This window comes from Cheilinus undulatus, linkage group 2 (genome assembly GCF_018320785.1).
Source record: "Cheilinus undulatus linkage group 2, ASM1832078v1, whole genome shotgun sequence".
Lineage (NCBI taxonomy): Eukaryota > Metazoa > Chordata > Actinopteri > Labriformes > Labridae > Cheilinus > Cheilinus undulatus.
This window is the reverse complement of record NC_054866.1, coordinates 30,146,222-30,163,569: the sequence shown is the minus strand read 5'-3', so window position 1 is coordinate 30,163,569 and position 17,348 is coordinate 30,146,222. Positions and strand designations below refer to the sequence as shown.

The following is a 17,348-nucleotide window of genomic DNA, read 5'->3' as shown; positions in this document are numbered from 1 at the left end:
TTTGGAGGAAAAAAGGAAAATATGAGGTTTGCAAGAGGTGGCCTGTGAGTGTTTTAATAAAAAAAGGAATTACACATTATTACAGTAGCTGAACAGAAAATGCATTTTTTTAGACAAGTATCAAAAACACTATCAAAACTTGTGAGATTCTTTTCCTCATACACCAGTATCATGACTAGCCTCAGAGAGGGTGGAAGGCTGTGGACATGAGAAGCTTTACAATTATGATGCAACCTAAAGCCGGCATATACTACACGATTTTTTGGTCTTTCATAACGGCACCATGTTAGACTTTGCAACAAAAATCTTGTCCCATCTTGGCCAACAGCCTGGCCACACTACAAGTGTGATCCCAACTGCTCATCACATGCTGGCGTCATCAACATCTATGCGACTGTGCACGAGTTCACAAGTCACATAGATGTTGATTATGTCACACTAAAAGAGCATTTGTCAGTCCCAGTGCTCATATTTGGTCCCGATGTTTGTCAATGAGCTGCGACGTGGCAGTCAGGCTAAAATCTGGCTAAGTTTGTGTAGTCTGAGTCGGTCTTTACAGGTGATAAAATAAACTGTTTACAACAACAGCTCTATGAGTGCACCTACATTCACTTTTGTTTTAGCTCACATTTTTAGAAACAAAATACCCTTAAATCCAAAACCTCCGCTGAGGGTTGTTATTATTGCTTCTCTCCGGTGATATTTACTTCCACAACTGAGTCATGGTACTTAACTGTATGTCTGGAGCGCTGTTGTTTACCCAGTCTGAAGGAGGTATTCTTATAATGATCAATGCCATTAGGCAGAACCTGCAGAGCTTTATTTCTGAGAGCACTAGAGGTCAAGTACATGACGAAATGTGCTCTCTGCTAACTGAAATCTGGTCCGTCTCTCTTCTCTGCGTTACTTTGTCTGCTGTCTCTGACTTAAACGAACATCTCTCCCTGTAATGTATTCTCACTCTCATAAAGACTTCAGTCAACACCTTTCCTTGCCCCTGGTGCAGATGAATAAGCACCGGAGTCTGGAGAAAATTAAACATTAACGGTGTGTCTCTTTTACACATCATTCTCCATAACAATCTCCTCGTTCAGCTCCCCTCCCTGCCTTCAACACCACTCTCTATCCTTCTGACCAAAAACCATCCAGCTTTTCACAAAGAAGGAGAGAGATGGGGAAGAAAAACATATTTTGTCGACAAGCACATTTACATAACCCACCTAAATCGGAGCTGGCCTGTCATGTTTGCTGCTCATAACCTGCTGCTTATAATCCTGCCTGCATCCTCTTCTGATCCATAAAAACAGAGTGGCCAGCCACTTCAACAGCAGCCAGGACTGCCGTCATTCGCTCCTGCTAAGACTAGAAAGTTAAAGTGAAGAGAGGAGAGGGGAGAAGGAGGGTACGAGAGAGACGAGGAGAGGAGAGAAGGGAGGAAATAAAAGAGAGGAACAGGGTAATTGGATTGGGGGATCTTCAATTTGGCCGGGTCTGCTCTCTGTCATCATGCTCCAGGCCTGGCTTCTCTCAGTGCCTACAGCAGGTCTCAAACACATCAACACACACACACAACTCTAAACGTGTTACAGACCTGAATTGCTACCCAGCTCAGGAGGCAGTGTGTAGGGAGTGTACAGTGTTTTTGTTATGTGTGTGAGTGAGTGTTTGCATACTCCTCTAACAACTCACTAAATGGTTAAAGAGATTACAGAGCGCACTAAGTGGATTGTCACAGCTCTCTATCGCTCGCTCAGGGTGTCTCTCCTGTGATTAAAAGTGGCCAGATTTCTCTCTTTTTTTCAACACTCACACAAATACACACTAAACAGAGCGGGGTCATTCTCCAGAATACAACACATTTCCTGCTCTAACAGCTATTAAGAGGACAAAAATATGTCCGTGATACAGCTGGTCTTAAGCTTTTCTCATACTTTATCTGTTCAGGTCTCTAATTTGTCTTTTCTAAACAATTATACAAAAAAATGTAAAGAAAAAAAATAACGCTATGAAAAGGTATTTATCCCTTTCTGATTCCTCTTATATTTTCTGTATATTTATCACTCTTAAATGTTTTGTAACATCAAACCAATTTCAATATCCCACAAAGACAACCCAAGTAAACACAAAATGCAATTTCTAAATGATGATTTTATTTATTAAGGTGGAAAAAATCCAAACCTATCTGGCCCTATGTGAAAAAGTAATTGCCCCCCTTGTTAAATCATGAGTTAACTGTGATTAACCACAGTTTCTGGAAAGCTGAGTTCAATTTTACTGACCACACTGACCACTGAAATCTATCAGTCTGGAAAAGGTTAGAAAGCCATTTCCAAGGCTCTGGGACTCCAGCGAACCACAGGCAGAGCCATTATACACAAATGTAGAAAACTGGGAACAGTGGTGAACCTTCCCAGGTCAGCCAACCAAAATGACTCCAAGAGTGCAACGACGGCTCATCCAGGAGGTCACAAAAGAACCCAGAACAGCATCCAAAGACCTGCAGGCCTCACTGGCCTCAGTTAAGGTCAGAGTTCATGACTCAACCATAAGAAAGACACTGGGCAAAAATGGCATCATTGGAGAGTTCCAAGGCCAAAACCACTGATGACAAAAAAGAACACAAAGGCTCGTCTCACATTTGCCAAGAAACATTTTGATGATCCCCAAGACTTTTGGAGAAATATTCTGTGGACTGAGGAGACGAAAGTTGAACTTTCTGGAAGGTGTGCAGCCTGTTACCTCGGGCATAAAAATAACAGCATTTGATAAAAAGAACATCATGCCAACAGTCAAACTTGGTGGTGTCAGTGTGATGGTCTGGGGCTGCTTTGCTGCTTCAGGACCTGGACCACTTGCTGTGATTGATGGAACAATGAATTCTGCTGTCTACCAGAAAATCCTGAGGGCGAACATCCGGCCATCAGTTTGTGCCCTAAAGCTCAAGCTCTCTTGGGTTATGCTGCAGGACAGTGACCCAAATTATACCGGCAGGTCCACCTCTGAATGGCTCAAGAAAAAAAATTACGGCTTTGAAGTGGTCAAGTCAAAGTCCGGACTTAAATTAAATTGAGATGCTGTGGTGTCACCTTAAACAGGCAGTTCATGCTTGAAAACCCTCCAATACGGCTGATTTAAAACAATTCTGCGAAGAAGAGTGGGCCAAAATTCCTCCACAGCGATGCAAAAGACTCAAAACCAGTTACTGTAAACACTTGATTTCAGTTATTCCTGCCAAGGGTGGGACAACCAGTTATTAGGTCCAGGGGGTAATTACTTTTTCACACAGGACCAGATAGGTTTGGATTGTTTTGTTCCCCTTAATAAATAATCAATTAGAAACAGCATTTTCTATTTAGTTGGGTTGTCTTTGTGAGATATTGAAATTGGTTTGATGATCTGAAACATTTAAGTGTGATAAATATGCAAAATATCAGGAATCAGAAAGGGAGCTTTTTCACAGCACTGTTGCTCTTTTAATACCATCTGTTTTCGCTGTATGGAGTTTAAGCATCTACTACCTATAATACAGTAGTTGAGCTCTCAGCCTGCGGTAATTGTTGTAAGACAGAGTCATAGCCCATGAGTCGCTCTGACTTCCTCTGACTTTCACACTATGTCCTTAGCAGAGTTTCCAGTCAAACCAATACTCAAGTTTAATGGTAACAATTCTCTTTTGCTTTAAATACTCAATTATGACCTCATACAGTTAAAAGTGCTGCTAAATCTGGCCAGCCTGATTTGTGCTTTTAAGTATTCCAGTACTTTGCAATACACAACAGAAAAGATGAAGTCTTAATCCCATCAGGTCTAGCATGTGACAGTGGCACTTGAGGTAATGATGCCGTACTTCTCAGCACTTCATACTGGTATATAAGTCTGCCTGATAAATTGCAGACAACTCTCAGACAAACAAATGGGACTGAAAGTTCAGCTTATACACCAGATTTCATCCCAAAGGTGCTCCATGGGGTTGAGGGCAGTGCTCTGTGCAAGCCAGTCATGTTCTGCCCCAACAAACTCATCAAACCACGTCTTTATAGTCCTTGCTTTGTGCACTGGGGCACAGCCTTGTTGGAATAGAGACAGGCCTTCTCCAAACTGTTACTACAAAACTGGAAGCATAGCATTGTCCAAAATGTCTTAGAATGCTGAAATATTGAGTTTTCCCTTCAGTGAAGATAAGGGGTCCAGCCCAAACCTTGAAGAACAGCCCCATACCATTATCCCACCTCTACCAAACTTCCCAGTTGGCACAATGCAGTCAGGCAGTAACGATCCACTAGCATCTGCCAAACCCAGATTCAACCGTCTGACTGCAAAACAGAGAAGTGTGATTCATCACTCCACAGAACACGTTTCCACTGCTCCACAGTCCATGTCAAGTATGCTTTACACTACTCCATCTGGCGCTTGCATTGGACACTGGGTGATGTGAGGCTTACAAGCAGCTGCTTAGCCATGGAAACCCACTGCATGATGCTCCTGATGCACAAATTTTAAGCTTACATTAATGCCAGTGGAAGCTCAGAAATTTTCAGCGATGGAATCAGCAGAGCTTTAGCGACTTTTACGCACCATACGCCTTAGTAGTCATTGACCCCGCTCTGTGATTTTATGTGGTCCTCTGTTTCATGGCTGAGTTGCTGTTGTTCCCAAACGCTTCCACTTGCTAATAATGTCACTTACAGCTAATTTCACAAACATCCTACTGCAAAGGGGGCATCCATCACATTTGAAGTCACTGGACTCTTCAGAGAGACCCATTTTGTATCACAGATGTTTGCAATGGAGACTGCATGGTTAGGTTCTCAATTTAATACACCTGTGGCAACACCTGAATTCAATAACTGGTTGTGGGAAAACACTTTTGTGCATATAGTGTACCTTAAATCTAATTAATACAAGTTACCTGTTGGTTTACTTTTCCAACTCTCAGATCATCACTGCTCTTCCTGTAAGCCTTGTCATCACTCTACCTTAATTATGAGACTTTCAGGGCGCGCCAGTAGTCGAGTGGTAAAGGCGCGCACCATGTACGCGGGCAGTTCGAATCCTGTGGCACCATTTCCCACGTCTCTCCCCGCTCTCTTCCCTGTTTCCGAGTCCGTCCACCGTCCTCCTCTATCTAGTAAAGTCACGAAAAGGCCCGAAAATAACTCTTTAAAAAAAAAGAAAAAAAGATGAGACTTTCAATAATCAAGTAAAATTACTGTTGATGACTCTATAAAAAGCTCTCAAGCAAAAAAAAAGAAAATTAAAAAATTAATTCCAAATATATATACCAGAAATTTAAAAATAATTTCACATAGGCTGCCCCTGAACATGACGTAAGGGATTAAAAACAAGTCTGATGCTATGATGGTAATCTTTCTGTCAATGCTACGTGTAGTTTGACAAGTTTACTGCATCAACAAAAGAGCAGTGAAGGACAAACTGACGAACAGAACACACAAAAGGCTCGCATTATCTTAACCCCCCCAGTAAACTTTTCTTACTTTTACCTGCTGCTGTCTCAACTAGGCCATCCAGATTTCATATGAATATTTTACAAGGATCTAGTTGAAAAAGTGCAGCTCAAGCAAGCATAAATAATCATTTTTTTCTAAGAAATGTAATGTAATTCTTTTAGAATCATTCATGGGATGTTATGATGATATAGTGATGATTTACTATCAGGAGTTAGGGTCTGTGTCTTTTTTATCACTGGCAGTGCTTATTTTTGCAGTCCAGCGTTCTGAGTGCTCAGAGCCCTGGGCGGAGAAGCACCCTCAGTGTCAGCTGTTTTTGTCGCCCCACTCAAAGCACTCTCAGTTGAAAACTGTTCAACTTTTGGAACGGAGCTGGGCTTGTCCATGTCACTTCTCCCTCACTTGCCAATCAAAATCAAGAAGGGGTGGGAATTCTGATGAGAAACCAATCTGACTTTTGTTGAAGGTAGTTTTCAGGACTGCAGCTGTGTCAGGACAGGATTCCTTTACATTGTCAGTGTCTTCTGTCTGATATTTCCTTGAAATACAGAAATATGAAGCACATAGAGTTATCTTAAAACAAAGTCAGAGATTCTTCCAAGGAAAGCGGGATTTATTTTATGTAACATTGTGACAATAAGCGCTGGCAAAAAGCACTCTGGAAATGAGGTCCTGAGTGCTGCCAGTGGAAAAATAGCCATGTATGGACACACAGTCTTAGCTGACCAGATGCTTTACACGTTTTCCCAGCTGTTTGGACTGACCTGCTCTATGTGAATTGATGCATTTGGCAGTGCAGCCACTGAAAATAGACCTGGCACATATCTCGAGTGGAGCGTAATGGAGTGGCGCTTCTGGGACACGCCAGAGACAGAGTGAGACGGAGCTTGTGCAGTGGAATTGCTCAGACTGAGTGAGCAATTTGCTCCACAGTGTTTTTGGAATCCTATCATAAGTCACTGGCTACAGTACTCTCATATTTTGAGAAGCAGAAAAGGAAGCCATAAAGGTCATAAGGGAGGCAGGTTTGTCCTGCATCACTTGAAGACCTTCACATGCCACACAACTGTCTAGTGTGTGTGTCTGTGTGTGTGTGTGTGTAAATAAGTGTCCATGTAGTGAAGAAGGAGTTTATCCTGCCAGGCTGTTTTCTATCCAATCTACGCTCATTATCTGTGTGGAAAAAAGCAGCTAATGACTACATACAGCCATGGGCCAAGAAACACTACAGCTGCACCACTCTGCGTGTGCGTGTGTGGGTCTGCTGGGGCCTGTGTGTGTGCTTGCATGTGCTGTCCACCCTTGGCATGTAGGCATCACTCCTATTTCACCCACCCAACCCCCCACCCAAACAAAACACTTTCACACTGACTCCTCTCCAGCTTCACCCATGTCTCCTCTCGCTCCTGGCCACTCGGCCTCCCCCCTTGACGCACACACAAATAATACACACACTTACAGCTCATTGATTTAAGTCAATGTGAGTGTATCCTAACCTTCTGAGGATGGTGTTTGAAGTCTCTCTTACCTCCCCAGACCCGCTCCCAGAGCCAGACACAGCCTAGAGTCCTGCAAGAGTGCAGAAAGCACAGACACAAACACAATCACAGCAGCAGCAGCAGCCAGTGGTCCCATTCACACCACCCATGCTCACACTCCCAGCAGGCAGAGAGGACGCCGCAGGCAGGGGCTACATACGCGCAAACACACACGCTAACACACTTACTTTCTCTGTGTATTACCAACACTAATGAGCTGATAGATGTTCAACAGCAGCGAAGAAGCAGACAATCATTTCCTCAGAGTGCAGCGTGGAGGGAGAGAAAATCAACAGCAGCGAGCGCAATTGTGTGCGCGCTTGTGTCTGGGGTCTTGTTTTATTTTCTCTCTGCCTCACAGCCCGTAGGCTTCCAGAGGTTAAGGCTGAGCGATGGTGCAAAGCTAGCCAAACTGCGGCCTGCGGGTCCTGTCGAGGCCCCCTGTGGCGAGGCAGGGTTCTGTTTAGAGAGTCAGGGGAAAACACGGTAATGAGGGGAATTACTAAACAATCACATTCACAGAGAGAGATCGCACTGGGCGGGGATTGGGCTCTGAACAAAAACATGAGGAGAACATGCTTTAAACAGATGTGAAAAAAAGAAACTCCACCCTTATAAAATAAGCTTTTCAATGTTGAAGTGCTGCCACTAACCAACAGAGAAAAAGTCCTAAATGATTCTTTAGACAAAGACATCAGAGGAGGGTTTAATGAAAGGAAGGCAGTCATTTCATTTCTTTAACCCTAAGCTCATTAAATACACTCCAGTTTTACATGCGCAGGGAAAAGACGGCTCTCAGCTGCCACGAGAGGTCTCTGCGCTGCCCTCTGTGTCTCCGCTGCCCAGCCTCTGCCCATTTCTCACTCAAATGACATGAAATTGAGTCGCACGGACCGACGCTCTTCCTGTGACCCGGCACTGACAAGGAGTTCAGCCTAATTGGACAGACCTCTTTGATTCTGATTGAGGATGTGAAGGAAGGCAGCCAGCAGACGTCCTCACTGCGTTGGTTGGCAGTTACAAAGAAGGCTGTGGACTTCTGGTGAAAGCGGACATGTTTTATGACAGAGAAGTTGAGTTTGTGGAAGTTACAGAAATGGAAAGAGTTAAGATTCGGGGGATTTAAATTTATACATATAATTTAAAAATAAAAATCTTAAAAATCTGTCACCTTTTCAGTAGAAAAGCCATCCGTTAACTGGACAGCAAACATTTCAGCTCATTAATGACAGGTGGAAACTGGGTGCATTTAAATTATACTTCAGTCAATTATCTGCATATGTGCAAAATGTGCACCTGTAAACACGTGCATTAAATAGTTTTTTCATCTGCATGTGGCATTTACTTTGTAGAAAACAAATACATGATCATGTCCTGACCAAACAAATCAAAGTATTTGTTTATATTTTAATACTTGTTTAATAAATCAGTCAGTATATTTAGATGCAGTTAGAAAAGTTAAATTATTAAGTCTAAAACTGGCTTTTTAAAATGCATTTAAATATGCCTGACTGGGGCAAAGGTTGAGCTCAGTTGGTGAAGCAGAACCTACTTTATACACAAAGGTTAGAGGATCTGATCCCAGCACTAGTTGCTGCATACCTTTGCCCTCTCAACCATACTTCTCTGTCTCTCTTCAGCCAGCCTATCAAATTAAAGGCCCCCTCAAAAAATGGTAGCGATATGTTTGACTGAAATCATACTAGACATGTCAAAGTCAGTCTTACACACTAGCATGATGCATGTAGACACCTCAATGGGAGCAGACTGGCATTCTACACACTTCCACCATCTCCTCACTGGGTTTTGACTTGATAATTATTTACTTTTCCACAGCAACATTTACTTCCATAGCTGAGTCACGGTACGTAACCGTATGTCTTGACCACTGTTGTTCAACCATTCTTAAGGAGGTATTGTTAAAATGATCAATGCCATTCAGGAACTGAGATCACCTACATTTTATCCATAAATGGATAGCTGAGAAAAGAGTCCGACTATTTTCAATCAAAATGTTTCACCATTTAAATAAACTAAACAAAATAGAAAATCTTAAGATGACACCTCCTATGGCATACATTGTGTAATCAAATATCAAAACTTCATCCAGATCTGTAAGAAAACAGTCTAAAAAAAACGTGTTCATAAAAGTGCTACACATCTTGTGGGCTAGAGGAGATACAAGGGAAATAATTCACAGGTTTGAAGCAACTGCTAAATTCCACTTAATGCTGAGTAAACAACAGAACACATGCAGGAGATCTTTGTTAAGAGACCAACAAAGAAGACAAAAAAAACAAACAAACAATCTGTTTAAATGCAGATTTAATTGTTAAATAAAGCTCCAATGTCCTCTCTAATAGGAAGCTGGAGGATTACACAGAGCAAAGCTGACCTCCTGACCTTGTACACTAGTCTGAGTAAACATGCAAACCCCACAATCACCCACTTACCCTTTGCCACCAGTGAAAGGCAACAAGATCTCCTAACAACAGCTAGTCGTTTTCAATAAATTTTGCATGAAAACATGCCGCTGGAGCACCAAGTTGCCTGCTGTCATACTAGAGGAGTGTTAAATGTTTAATGACGACAACACCACACACACGCATACACATGCTCACAGAGAGTCAGTGTCAGGGTGCCGCTCTGAGGGGCCCCTCTTTCATCCTGACAGACACTATAAGCTCCTGAGCCTCTTCTCCACCCCGCCCTGCCATCAACATCACACCGCTTCACTCCTTAACCACCACCCAAGGAGGAACCTGGATGTAAATGAGGTTGGAGTGTTACAGTGTGTCTGTGTGCATGTTTTTGTGTAAGGGGTTAGGATCAGGGGGCTTACATAAAGACCCGACCCCCGTCACCATTAAGAGAAGAAGAAGAAGAATGGAAGAGACAGGGGAGGGAAAAGTGGCTTGTCATAAACAGGATATACTGTAGAAAGTCGTGTTTTACATATTTCTGAAACGTGTCACTGCTGTAGTCTTTCTTCTACTAAAAGACGACTTGTTAGGGAGCTGAGTTACAGTGGGAACATGTGGGGAATGACAGGAACACCCATGTCAGGCAGCTGTGGACAATGATAATATTTTTATCCTGACAGGTAAAACCACCTATTTAATCGTTAATGAATGAACGTCAAGATACAGTGGAAAAGAAATTTCTTTACACATTAACTTTCATTATTTCCAATTTGAATGCAAATAACTGAAGTATTATGTCTTTTTATATATAGTGTTAATTTTGTTAACTAAAATTTGGCATTTTTTCCAAGAGGAAAACCAGACTATGCTTAGTTAAAAATAGATCTTGGATGATAAAAACTGCAGCGGACTGTGACAGAGAGAGAACATATGCAAGTTAGGCTGAGTCTTCAGCTCCTCTATGGAAGCTTGGGGTAATATTTACATCAAATCTAAATGCAGGATGAAAAAATTCAGTTCTGCATGCTGCCCGTAGCATCTAATAATCTAATCTAATCAATCTAATAATACTGGCTGCAGCTGTAGGACAGTACTCTTTATCATCACACTAAAAGCAGCTTTGGTGAACCCATTAGAACTTCAGATTAAGAGCTGTTAGTTAAAAATATTAATCCAATATTGAAATCTGTCAAAAAAAACTGCAGGATAAAACTTGATTAGCTAGCTAACAGAGGCCACAAGTCTGGCTCAGTAAAATATTCATCTGTGAGGGTATATAAAACGTTATCATGATGTGTTCAAATGTAACTTCAAGAAAACAAAACTCAGGTTTTGGTGAGAAACTGATACATTCAGTTGTTTGTAGAAGAGATGGGCTTGTTTCCCCAGCAATATAAAACAGTTAAATGAATGCTGATCAAGCAAATTGTTGTCTCATCTTCCTTCTAAATGATAATGACATAATCAATAAAGACTTTGATCATTAAGTAGTATTAACATGAGTATCAATATCAATAAAAAATAATGATCTCATTACTGCTGTGACAGTACTACAACACACATAATAGTTCTTCATTCAGGGAATCATACGTCCATCAGTTTAACTAACTGGAGTCTTAACAGTGCATTAAAATGAGTGTTCTATAATCATATTAATGTGATATTCTGGCTTATTAAACTAGCTCATAGAGAGTGAATGTTTTGACTAAAAGCTAATACTAAAATGTTATCTAAAATAAAACTGGGCTAAAATGTGTTTGAGTTTTTGTCTACTTAGGCTAGATTCTAACTATAAAGAGTGAAAACAACTGTAATGTAGAGAGGTGACAAGATCTCACAAGACTAAAACGTCGCAAGATTTCCCATTGAGGTGAAAAATATCTCACGAAATTTATAGTCTGCATAATGACCCCTGTTTTCTCTGATAGAAGATTAAACTATTTCTAATTTAACTGATTCACCTTTTTAAACTTCAGTCTATCTTACTCACATTTTACAAATATTTTAAATATAAAGATAGTTCACGCTAATCAAACTGTTTCTATTAGCTTTGTTTTCACTGGAATTGTAGCAATAAGAACTGAGATAATGAGGATTTTACACTATTAACATGTATGTATATTGATATGAAGTGCTGTTAAATGCATGTTTGACTCATGACAAGACAATGTATGAACGAAAGTATACTGTATATCTGCAGTGATATTCAGTGCAAGAGGATTAATAGTTATGACTTTTCAAAATGGACCTGCAATCTTTGCATGTTTTGTATTTCAAATGAATGAAAGAAAACAGTTCTAGTCATATATCATGTTCTCAAAGTTAAAAAACAGAGCAAAATCTTGTCTCATTTTGTCTCGTGAGATAAACAACTCTTCTCTCCCCTACTAAAATGTGTCAAAAACAAATGAACGTCAAAATCGAGAGCATTGATCATCAACTGTTGGGTCAGGACCCAAAACTGGGTCTCAGAGCTCTTTTCAGTGGATCATGAAAGTGTTCTTGGATACAAAGAGCCCATGAAACTCTTCTAAAACCTGCGTGCTGTATCCTGTCTCTGATCTGTCATGTTTTGTTCTGTATGAGGTGCGTATGTGGTTTATGTGTGATATATTATTTTCTTAATTGTCGAGCCTTCGTCAGTATTGAAAGTCTGGTCAGGTTCTTGACAAGTTGTAAAAATTCATAAAAAAAAGCAGCAGCTAGTGTTAGCTCCAGTGAGTTGCTGATGACAGCCACAATATGCTGTCAAAAAAGAAGTGGAAAAGAGAAGAGTGGAAGCTCGTAGCCTTCTACAGAAGTTAAGTTGAACAACATGCCTAGCTTCCAAAGCAGCTGGTTAAACTTGAAAGACTATCTTTCACACCAGCAGAAAAATATTGGTCAAAAATAGCCATCCAATTAGTTTTTAGCTGCTTTATGTCCTCTGCTTTGTGCTTTGTTGTTTTTACTTTGACACACACAAACTCAATGTGACCCTTGTCTCAACTCTAATAGCGAATTTTAGGAGAAGTGAATGTTCAAGCATCTAATGAGTTAAAAATGACTTCCAATTTACAAAAGTCTCCAGTAACAAATTTGGACTGTTATACTCATGGTGACTCCTGTGGACAATACTTCCAGTCTTCCTGCTTTCTGAAAATGACCTGTTTATGTGTAAGTAGTGTTTTGTGACAATGAAATCTCATCTTTTAACAGTTGAATCTGTCCCTCTACAGGAATGCTCTGCCAAAGTTATTATAAAGAAAAGCTACTGTTAACGCCTCAAACTGAGGCCTGGAGTTGATTTTAATGAGTTTCATAGCGTGTTAAAAACTCACAGCAGCTTTAAATTGTTTATTGTATTTAAGCTTAAAAACTAAAAATGGGGGCGCAGGTAGTCGAGGGGTTAATGTGCGCCCCATGTACGCGGACGGCCCAGGTTCGGGTCCGGCATGGGGCCCTTTGCTGCATGTCTATCCCCTGCTCTCATCCCTGTTTCCGACTCTATCTACTGTCCTCCTCCATCAAATAAAGGCACAAAAATGCCCAAAAACAAAACTAAAAAAAAACAAAACAAAAAAAAAAACTAAAAATGATTAATGTATTAAAATTTATACCTTTTTTGACAAGTTTTGACTTTATCATGTCAAGTTGGACATTGGAGCAGTAAAATTAAGCTTGACTTATGATTTTTTCATATGTAAGTTCCTTGATAGGTGAGTCATAATGTTAATTTCCAATGCAACATTTCATAATTACATTTTAATACTTTTTGTTAAAGGACTACAACTGAAATAAGTGCACTCTTTACACATGAAGTTTCTTTCTTTTACTTTTAGGACAGATGTTTAAAAACTGTTGACAAATCCAAATGAGTTGAGTTTATGAACAAAGATTCTGTTCAAAACTTCAGTATTTTGAAACTAATGACATTGTAAATGTCTATCACATGGTATGATGGCTGGTCAGCATCCCATGCTTTAAACACAATTATTCCAACATCATACCTCCACAAGTTAAATAAATTTGACGTCAAGATGTAAGGATAGACAGTTTGAAATATATTAAGACTGCCACAGGTGGAAATGCACAACACATACACACACAGACACCAATGAACTTACAAAGCATATCAGCACATGCACAAATGTGCACAGAGACAAGCTAAAGCGGGGTCAGAGATAAAGGAAAAGATTCCTATCAATGCTGAAGGATATTGAAGCCTTAATAAGAAAATAGATATAGTCTGCTGGCCTTACATTTCACTGTTAGCTTTATTTGTTTTACTGATACCAATCTAAGAAAGGCAATATGTAATAGCTGCAAATAAACGGAGCGCTTTTCCTTTAGAGCACATCTCTGTGTATTACTCACACTGAGGAATACTGAGCCCTAAGGTCTTCATTGATGACCAATAAATCCTCACTTTGGATGAAATAACTGATGCTGAATATAATTTGTTCACTAAAGTCCTTCCTTTATCACCACATCTGTCCAATTTTCTTGACTAGAAAGTAAACAAAAGTTTTAAATCCTTACTTGAGAGACTACTAACGTTTACAAATTGTGTAAGTCTAGAAACCACCATTTGAATAATATGCAAATTCTTAACCCTTTCTCTACCCATTCATGTTTTTTATACCTCAGCAGAATATTTACTTAAGACAAATGAGTCTCTAAAAAAAGATTCATTTAAGATTTACTGTCAGATTCATTCATTAGCATCAGCTTGACTTGATCAGATGCAAGACCAGCAAACTTCCTGAAACAATTTAAGTGCAGTGAGTTTTACAGATGGACAAATTTAAAGTTGATTAGAAAGCCACTCCATATTTATCTTTAGAACATCTTTACAGCGATAAATCATCAACGATTTAGACTTTTGTACCAACTAAACATCTAATTAATCCCAATCAGTCTAAAATCCTATATAGCCATCATGCCATTGCTTGTAATCTACATTTTACAATTACAATAAAAAAAAGCATACATAAAGCTATAAAGTAGAAAGTTTTTTTCTGTCAAGTTTAGTGCAAAGTACTTAAACAAATTAGCAGCTCAATTAATTTCCAAATACATATGGTTCTGCATGCAGTAAAAACACAAGTTTATGATTATAAAACACCCTCTAAATCCATGCACTCGACTGTTAAATTTCAATTTTTTTAAAGCTAAAATACAAGGCAAAACCCAGACTATAAGGCTTTTTTTACCTGAGAAATTAAACGTAATTGTTTCTCTTCTGGAAGCAATAAATCCACTGATTAAACAAGCTGCATTAACGCGCCAGTACAGCAGACAAAACTAAGCTAAATCAATGATAAATACACTACTTCCGTCAAGCTCTTCACAATTAAAGTCTGCGGCTGTTATTCTTATGAAACACTTGATGTGTAATGGGAGAGTTAGAGGAGATATTTCAATATACATATAAATAAAGAGAGGAAAAAACACTTAAGCACGTTTTGTTTATTGAAAACTCTAGTTAACAGTATGGCAGATGAAGGAAATGACCCCCGCAGAACACAATGTGCACAACATTGCATTTTTCTGTATGAACTTTAGAAATAAAATCTGCTGCACATTTTCATTGCTGCAGCCATGCAACACATTTATGTTTTGCCCCAGTAAATTCTGGCCCATTACAGACCTCACTTATCCCGTGCATATGCATTACATCAAACACTGAAGTCAGGGGGTAATTCATAAATTATCAGAGGTCCACAGGTAATACTACTCCTGTGCGAATAGTACTTATGTAAGAGTTCGCTCCTCTGCTTAATGATAGGAGAAGAGAAGGTGTTAGATTGAAAGAGAGAAATCACAGTGTGGTTGTAGATTTGGACAGTCAACCAGAATGTCAAAGATGATTTTTAAAAGACAGACATTTAACGTCTACATAAGTCTTCTCTCGGCTTTGTAATAGCAATTAGGACTCTGAAGCAGGGTGTTAAAATCTTCTTTAGGATGCTGAGGGTGAAATACGCTGAGTGGTTCAAAGTTATAGGATGGTATGGTGTTATTTATTCTGGCTGCCCTGAAAATGTTATATTTTGTTTATCTGCTGTTCTTTGGTCACTGTTTTGCATACATAACTCTCAGCACAGATGGTAAGGATGTGAGATGACCCAACCCTAAGCAACTCAGCCCTGAAAAACCGCCACATCATAAAAATGTGCACGATGATGTAACCAATGAATTTCAGACAACTGAATTTTTCTCCTAATTGTGTCTTGATTTTTACTCACATCAGCGAATAATAGTCCCTGCTCAAACTGCTATGCAGCACAACCACTTATCAGCAGCACTTGTAGTATTCCTAGTCTAAAATGTACATAGAGTATGAGCTATTCAAAAAGACAATACCTGGGTACATAGACCTTTGATCATTATGAACACACTAGACAGGTTGAGAGGTTGAGGGTGCTATTCTGGTGAGGCCTCAAAGGTAGTTTGGCACCACTTTTGAAACATCTCTTGCCTCTAACCCTGTTTTTCATGTTTATCACAGCCTTCCAAAGACATAGGCATTGATGTAAAAATGTTATCTGCCAATATTTTCTGTTGGTTGGAGCAGCAAAGACATTAGAGATGCATAAGATGTGGTTATGTTTCTGTGCTTATTGCAGCTGCACCCAGAGGGTGAAGAGTGGAGTTAAAGCCATCAGACATCATCTGGTGACCAAAACATTCTGTGAAAACTGGACCAATACTCCTACCTATCATCTACTCTTGTGTATTTATGGCTTCCCAGAGGGAATTATATCGTATTACAAGGCCAGTGTAGTCGAGTGCTTGATTGCAAGGGGAAATAGAGGGAGAAAGGGAATGGTGGACTGATGGATGGAAGGAAGACTTGATGGATGGATGGAGGAGCTGAGGCTGAGCTCCATACCTAAGTCTGTTTTATATAAACCAAATACTCTGTACCCAGTGGAAAACTCATGTTTGTCATGTTTGTGCCTTTATGTACATGCAAACATACATGTAAAAGGTCATTCATCACTCACCCCTTTTTGTCCGCCTTGTCTTTGCTCTTGTCCTTGTCTCTATCTCGTCCTCTGTCCCTCTCTTTTTCTCTATCCTTCTCCCGGTCGCGGCCCTTGCGGTGGCCCCGGTCCCGCTCTCTGCTGTGGCTCCGGCTCCTCCGGCGACTGCGGCTGCTGCTCCGTTTGCGGCTGTGGGTCCCTCGCCGGCTTCGGCTGCCACTCCGACTGCGAGAGCGACGGTGGCGAGAATGAGACCTGGTAGACACAGTAAACAATACTGTTTAAAAAAATGATGGGAATGAAATAAATGTTGCTAGAATAATGATACTTGGATACTTTTTGAAACCCCATATTTTTCAAGACAGCTGCCTTGGAGAGGAATAATAAAAATGCAAGAAACCTAGCCTGCAAACTGATGAAATTTAATAGAAACCTGAGAATGTATACATATATATATATATATATATATATATATATATATATATATATATATATATATAAAAATACGTCTATTATTGGGGGTCATCATATGAGGTCACACATTATGAGCAGCTTTTTGCGCGGCCCCTTGTTCTGTAATAAAGAAATCAGTTCCAGTGCATCTAAGCTAAACAATACATCAGTAGCAGTACAGCACAACCCAACCCATTCTCCTCAGATGATGCTGTTTGGCCAGGTCCATTGGTCCATTTTCAGACCTGGCAGTCGTTTCAAATTGAAGGTTGCAAGATGGCTGATGACGGACTTGGGATCTTGCCAATCTATCTGCTTTAGAAGGCTACATGCATGACAAATTTCTCTTTTTCTACCTTGCAAAGAGAACTTCAAAACAACAAATCACTGACAACTACAAGCAAAATTAGACCCTTTAAAATTTGTTGCACTAACATAAAGATGTTGACTTTACATGTAAAAAGATTTACAATGTGTCAGACACATCTGTAGAGC

At 40.0% G+C, this 17,348-nt stretch overlaps 1 protein-coding gene across 1 annotated transcript in view; it reads right to left on the bottom strand.

The window, feature by feature from the left end:
• rsrc1 (arginine/serine-rich coiled-coil 1) overlaps positions 1–17,348 on the bottom strand; it is a 201,786-nt gene that overhangs the window by 152,941 nt on the left and 31,497 nt on the right. The window contains exon 4 of the mRNA XM_041800236.1: positions 16,422–16,655. Within this exon, the coding sequence (XP_041656170.1) occupies positions 16,422–16,655 (234 nt within the window). The remainder of the gene's footprint in view (positions 1–16,421; positions 16,656–17,348) is intronic.